Raw genomic sequence first — 6,818 nt, forward strand, 5'->3', positions numbered from 1 at the left:
GGGGGCCTTGAAAGGACCATAGCCACAGTCACTGCAGAGCTGGGGGCTTGGGCCGAGGCCCCATAGGGGCAGCTTCCACTAAGCTGTTCGCCTCATGCTCCCTGCACATGGGAAGTCAAGGTCTAGTTGCTGTATCAGGAGGCTGGCGGAGCTCCAGGCAGCCAATGCAAGGAGGGCCTGAAGGCAGCTGCCTCTGGGCAGCAGGATGCGGCTGGGCAGCGCAGGAACATCTCCCAGAGGCAGGAAGGCTGCTCTCTGAGAAGCCTGGTGGTGCTGGGGCTGCCGAGGAATCCCAGGAGTGTGTCTGGGGATCTAGGCTTACTGGCAAGCGGGGAGGAGACCAGCATCCGGGAGGAGTCAGATGGCAGGAGGGGACCCCCAAGGCATCCTCACAAGCCCGAGTAGGAGGCCTCTGTGGTCTCAGACCAAGATGAATCCCGGCGGGAAGACGACAGCTGCTTCTGCCCTGGGCATCCCAGGTTCGCAAACAGCATCCACATGTGCTCTCGGAACTTGACACCCACAAAGGCATAGAGCAAGGGGTTCAGGCAGCAGTGCAGGTAGCCCAGACCTGCAGTGACTGACTTGGCCACGTCTACCTGACTTTCTCGGCTGCAGTTGCGGGCAAAGGCCCCCAGGTCCATGAGGGTGTCCACCAGCATTGCCAGGTGGTAGGGGCTCCAACAGAGGGTGAAGGCTACCACCACTGCCACCACTAGCCGCATGGCTCGCAGCCGCCGCCGGCTTCTGGAGAGTAGCAGCACAGTCAGGATGCGGGTATAGCAGTAGGCCATGACCAGCAAAGGCAGCAGGAAGCCAGCCACCAGCTGCAGTACTTGCAGAACTGTTCTGCCCACCTTTGGGAAGTTGTACTGGCAGTGGGTGGCATTGAGGCGCATATCGTGGTGGGCTGACAGGAAGATGAAGTCAGGGAGGGCAAAGAACAGACAGAACCCCCAGACAACTACACAGGTGAGGGGCATGCGGCCCTGGGGCACCCGGCGGTAGAATTGGGTGGCATGCACAATGCTCAGGTACCTGTCAAAGCTGATGCAGGCCAGCAGGAGGGCCCCCGCGTAGAAGTTGATATGGAAGAGAGCACCAGCCACTTTGCAGAGGCCGGAGCCAAAGACCCACTGGACAGCAGCATCCACTGCCCAGAGTGGGAGGGTCAACACCAACAGCATATCGGCCACTGCCAGGTGGAGCAGGAAGATGTCAGTGCTGCTCAGGGCTGCCCGCTGGCTCATCAGCACGATTGCCACCGCTCCGTTGCCCAGTAGCCCCAGCACAAAGAGGAGGCTGTAGAGGACCGGCAGGAAGGCCCGGTCAAAGTTGAGGCTGTAGTCCTGTGGACAGGGTGGGGAGGTGCAGCAGGAGTCGCTCTCATTTTCTCTGTAGTCATAGGGAGAGCTGCTGTTCTCGAGGAGGAAGTCCAAGTCAGAGGCAAGGAGCACCTGGTGTTCACTCATCTGGAGGAGGGGTGGGGGTGGGGAGTCAGAGTGTAAAGCTCTTACTACCGAGGAGACTGAGCAGCCCCTCTGTGAGGGCAGCCCCAGACCCCGCTGTGCCCTGTAAGTGGTCTCACCCCTTTCTTCCAGGGCTGCTCCTCCCAGAGGCCACCTGCCAGCTCTGGGTGCTGGGATGCCAACTCCTTTCTCCGCGACTGCTCTCTTACCTCTGGGTCATCTCATCAATGCAGGGATTGTGGGCAGGAGAAAGCACCTCCCTTCTGCGCAGGGTCCTCCCTGTCTTCTCTTACTCTGCTTTCAAGGCTCACCGCCCTGTGCCTAGTTCCAGGACTTTCCTTCCTGGGTGCTTTCCTACATTCCCCTCCTCCAGTCACTGGCTCTTCATCCCCCTCCCGCATTTCTTGTCTGGGGACCCCTTCTTCCGTTCCCGCCCAGGGCCCGCCTGGGAATCACTGCTTTCCCCCACCTCTCAGTCACCCCAGAGCCTCGGTCCTCCCTACCGCCAATTCAGCACAGGACAACTCAAGTTCCAAGTCAGCTGAAGGGAGCCCCAGAGCCCACCCTGGGCAGTCTCTAGAGCCTGCATTTTGCAGAGAAGGCACCAAAGCCAGCGGGGGTGGGGACTTGCCTGTGGTGACATGAAAGCCAGTGGCTCAGGTGGCTTCCCAATTCCCTGTCCAGTGCTCCTACCACAAACCCCAGCAGCCCCTACTTACTCATCCAACCCTCTGTGGCCCTGAGTTGTGCGCTAGCCCTGACGTTCCCATCATGTCCTGGGCTCTCCACTCCCAGCTGCGGTCAGGCCTGGTTGGGCAGTTGCACTTACCCCAGGGAGCATGGCTGGGCTGGTGCTCCGGCTACTGGGGTGTGTTGCCTGCTCCCCTGCGTTGGTGCTTGTGGTTGGGAACCTGTACTGCAGAGGAAATGAGGGCTCGTAAGCTTCTTTGCAACAGCTCCCCTATACGTGAAGCCGCTATTTTTTCCAGCCATCCTCTGAGTGAAGGAGTTGGACAAGCTGGCCAAAAATCTGGGACCGCAAAGGTTAGGTTCTAAGAAGGGTAGGGGTGCTGAGCGGGGTGCTCCTCCTTTGGGAGAGAGGTCTGAAGGAGAAAGCGCTCAGCTGGGAGGCAAAGGGGGCTCTACCACCTGCTTCTGCACTATTTATAGGCATCCCGCAAACCAGTGGAGTCGTGTTCCTCTGTCCCTGTGAGAGCTTGTTTGGGCGCCATGGCCAACTATATCACTAAGCATGTTGAAGCTGCAAAGGGGATTAACCTTCTTAAAAAATTAAAATATTTTAAAGCAATTCATCACCCCAAATCTAGTCCTCCCCACTAAATAACAAGGGCCAGAAAAGGGAACTACTAGTAATGCCTTAGAAGCCTTCTCTGACCTGTATCAGTACCAGCAGACTCTCTTGTGAGGTAGGGGACTGTGTCTGTGATCTGTGGCTAGTCCTGAAAGGGGAAAGGATTTTGCCAGGCACAGCAAGTAGGGGTACCTAGGACTGAACCCACAACTGTCTGAATTCTTGTACTGCTCTTCACCCTGCCTTTGGCTGTGTGTGTGTGTGTATGTATGTATGCATATAAATACACATATATGTTTGTGTGTGTGTGTATAAATACACATATGTGTGTATTTTATATATATATATATATATATATATATATGATAGTTTATTTTTACATCATTTTGTGCATTTTTCCATCTCAGTTGCAATCCCCTTGGGCTTCCCATCACCAAATCACCCATGTGCCATCACCATAGTCCAGTACATTTCCCTCCCCTCACTGTTTTTGATCCCATTCCCCGCTCCACCCCCACAAAATGTCCTGGTATATGGCTGTTCATCATTATCATTATTTTCTCATCTGTACCGTTATATTCCTGCTATGAGTGAAACCATTTGGTATTTTCCCTTTTCTTACTGGCTTATTTCACTAAGCATGATCTTTTCTAGTTCCATCCATGTTGCTGCAAAAGGCATGTGTTTCTTTTTTGGGTTGCTGAGTAATATTCCATTGTGTATATGTACCACATCTTTTTAACCCAGTCATCCATTTTTGGGCATTTGGGCTGTTTGCATGTCTTTCCAATTATGAATAAAGCAGCAATAAACATGGGGGTGCAGGTATCTTTTTTTAAAAGATTTATTTATTCATACAGAACTGGGGTACAGGCCAGAGATGCATAGGGTGAGAGGATTCACCAGAGACAGAGCAGGGAGCAGAACAGTCAGATTGATGAAGTACACTGCTGAGGGGAGCAGCGGGTGGGTCAGGAGGGGTCTGCCACGCTGTGTGGATCTCCTTCAGGGCAGGTGGGGACCAAACTCATGCGGAAGTGGCTTAAGCTTCTTAGTGCTGTGCTTTAACCGGCTGCGCCACCAGGGAGGGCCCACAGGTATCTTTTTGAATCCGTGTTTTTGTGTCTTTTGGGTAGATACCTAGGAGTGGGGTTGCTGGGTCATAGGGAGGCTCCATGTTTAGCAGTTTGAGGAACCTCCAAACAGGTTTCCATAGTGGTTGTACTAGTTTGCATTCCCACCAGCAGTGCAGGAGAGTTCCTTTTTCTCCACATCCTTGCCAACATTTGTTGTTGCTAGTTGTTTGAAGATGTGCCATTCTCACTGGGGTGAGGTGGTATCTCATTGTGGTTTTAATTTGCATCTCCCTTATTACGAGTGATGTTGAACATTTTTTCATATGCTTGTTGGCCATCTGCATTTCCTCTTTGGAGAAGTGTCTTTTTAGCTCTTCTGCTCATTTTTTGATAGGGTTGTTTATTTTTGTTGAATTTGGCTTTTTTTTAATGGAGAAACTATGATATATTTTATGCACTTAATCAAAAATGAATCCAGCTATATCTTTTAACCTGGAAACATCTAGAATGGCAAAGGCCAGGTGGTGGAGGCAGCAAGTTGTAGGGCATCATGTCTAATTTGGCATCACAGAAGTTAATTTGAATAGCTATGCACAAAACCCAATACTGGATTGTTTTGGATACAGTTATTTGTTCTAATGTTTAAAACATAAGAGCAGTTGCTTCTGGGATGAGAAAAAGGGAGCTGGGTTTGGGAGGAGTACACAGGGTGTCTTGATTTTAAGGAAAAGCTGTAAAGTGTAGAACAGATCCTATATGGCCCCTGGGAACTTCCCTCTCTAACCTCCAACCTGGCCTTCAACTCTTCCCTCTATATTTTTTAGGACCCCTGTTGTGACACTGGGGTTCATCCAGATACTACAGGAGAATCTTATTTTAAGGTCAGCTAATCAGCAAGCTCAGTTCCCTAAAGCCCTGGGAGTAGGAGGGTGGTGGGGGAAGCTTCTCTTAACTTGCCTCTCCCAATCAGTAAGTAATTTGTGTCCTTTGTATGAAAAGAATAGGGGGGCTGAGGGAGTTTGGGCCAGTGCTAATGCTGGCTCATGGCCTTGGGGTTTAATTTTCTACCCAAGAACCTCTAAGTTCAGACCTGGATTTTAGTTCAGACTTACCAATGAGACATACACTTAACAACAGTGAGGCCCTGCCCTTCCCTCTATGGGGAGAAGTTGTCACTGTCCTTGTTTAAAGCAGGGTGCTAGCTGCAGGGACCAGGGAGGGACAACTGAGGTCCTGGATGAGGCCAAAAGTAGTACCTGTGGGGGGTATAGGGAGGATTCCAGAAGCCCCAGCAGTGAGCATGGCAGGACATGGCAAGGACTGGCTGAGGCCACAGAATGGGACTCTTCTGGACTCCCTGGCTCCTCCCTGCTCCAGCTGTATCCTGGGGACAAATGATGTAACTATTTTGAGCTGGTCTCTTCAGTGGGGTGTAGTAAGATGAATTAAAATAACCAAAGCCACGAGGCCTCTGGTGCAGGACCCAGAGCTTAGTAGGAGCACAGCAGAGAATGCAAGGGTCTGTTCCTTTGGAAAGGCTGCCAGTCACCTTAGCTGAGAGGGCCTAATTCTCTGACTGGGCAAATCATTTCATCTCTTTGCCTTGGTTTCTTCAGTTGAAAAGTAGGGATAAAGACAGCACACATGGGATAGTGTTGCTCTGTGGACAGCCAGTGACACAGTATAAGTGTCTGGCATGAGGTAGGTGGCTGGTGAACACTTTCCTCCCTTTTTTGTGACTTTCCAAGCCATCCCCTCCCAGGCCTCAGAATAGTGGGTTGACTGTGGACCTCTGCTGCCTTTCATGGCTTGGATGACTTGGGAGACCCTCATCTGGCCTTTTAATTTGTTCTTCTCCCAGTCCAAGCACCACCAGATCAGGCCAGAGGCAGGCCCTGCCCTTAGGGAGATCCACCTAGCCAGAGGCCCACTCTAAATTCTAATGTAACCTTGTCTCTTGTCCTCTCCAAAACAGCCCGTGGAGAAGCTGGAGGAAGTTAGTCAGAGTGAAGCTGTTCCGGGCCCCACCTGTGGTCAAGGTGTGAAATATGCACCTGTGTCTTCTCTGCCACCCCTCCCCCTGTTTTTTTTCTTCTTTTCACACCTCTAGGCTGTGGTTTGGGGAGCTGGGAGGCTCGGAGGTCTGAGCCCTAGGCCCAGTCCCTCACAGGAAGGAGGGCCTCCACCAGCCAGGGAAGGGGGGTATTTCCTTCTCCCTCTCAGTGTCTGTTGCTTTACAGCCTTTCTGGTTGCTCCTCCTAATGCCCCTTGGGGGCCAGTTCCAAAAACCCCTGGACTCATTCTCTACACCCAGGCTATTGGGTGCAGGCCCAGTGAGGCCCAAGCTTCCTGTGGAGCTAAGGCAGTAGCATCAACTGAGGGCAAATCTTTGTTGCGTGACATTAAGAAGAATCCCAGCCCCAGATTAGGGTGTTGGTCTACTTTAGACCTGCCAGGGCCCTGGGCTGCCTGCTGCCATTCTGAATTTATCACAGGGAGCCCTGGTTGGGAACAGCCCGCTGTTCTGCCCCTTTTCCTAGCTTCGAACTCTGCTGGGAAGCAGTTGTAAGTTCTGGGGGCAGGGAGGGCCCAGGCAGTGCCAGCAGTGTGCTAATCAGTCTTGGCCCAAAAGGGTGAGTTCCCAAGCTGTGAGGGTGCTCATTCTTTCATTCCAGGGAAGGATATTGCTACCATTTGTCAGGTGACCAAAGGTGACAGACTGTGGAAATAGGTGCCAAGGCCAGGAACTAAGGAAGAGCTTCTTACTCCAGAGGCAGGCAACACAGAAGTTATGTGAGAGCAGGAGGGTAGAAGGGTTGGAGAAGCATTCAGAACCCAAGCCCCACCACCAAGGGAAATGGCCTCTGACATGTCGCCTGTCTTCAGTAGCTCCTGGGAACTGTTAAATAAAAATAGCTTCCAGGCCCTGCCTGGTGGCACAATGGATTAAGGGCAACACTA

The 6,818-nt window shown here is 52.1% G+C and overlaps 1 protein-coding gene across 1 annotated transcript; it reads right to left on the minus strand.

The window, feature by feature from the left end:
* Window positions 1-389: 389 nt before the first annotated feature.
* On the minus strand, window positions 390-1,472 carry CXCR3 (chemokine (C-X-C motif) receptor 3). The gene has a single exon (XM_012733923.1). The coding sequence runs from the start codon at window positions 1,470-1,472 to the stop codon at window positions 390-392; it is 1,083 nt and encodes a 360-aa protein (XP_012589377.1).
* Between the last annotated feature and the right edge of the window lie 5,346 nt (window positions 1,473-6,818).

Source organism: Condylura cristata, unplaced genomic scaffold (assembly GCF_000260355.1).
Source record: "Condylura cristata isolate star-nosed mole 26May11 unplaced genomic scaffold, ConCri1.0 scaffold00043, whole genome shotgun sequence".
Taxonomy (NCBI): Eukaryota; Metazoa; Chordata; class Mammalia; order Eulipotyphla; family Talpidae; genus Condylura; species Condylura cristata.

Coding starts and splice junctions, on each gene's coding strand:
- CXCR3 (XM_012733923.1), bottom strand. CDS start 1,472: ATGAGTGAACACCAGGTGCTCCTTGCCTCTGACTTGGACTTCCTCCTC.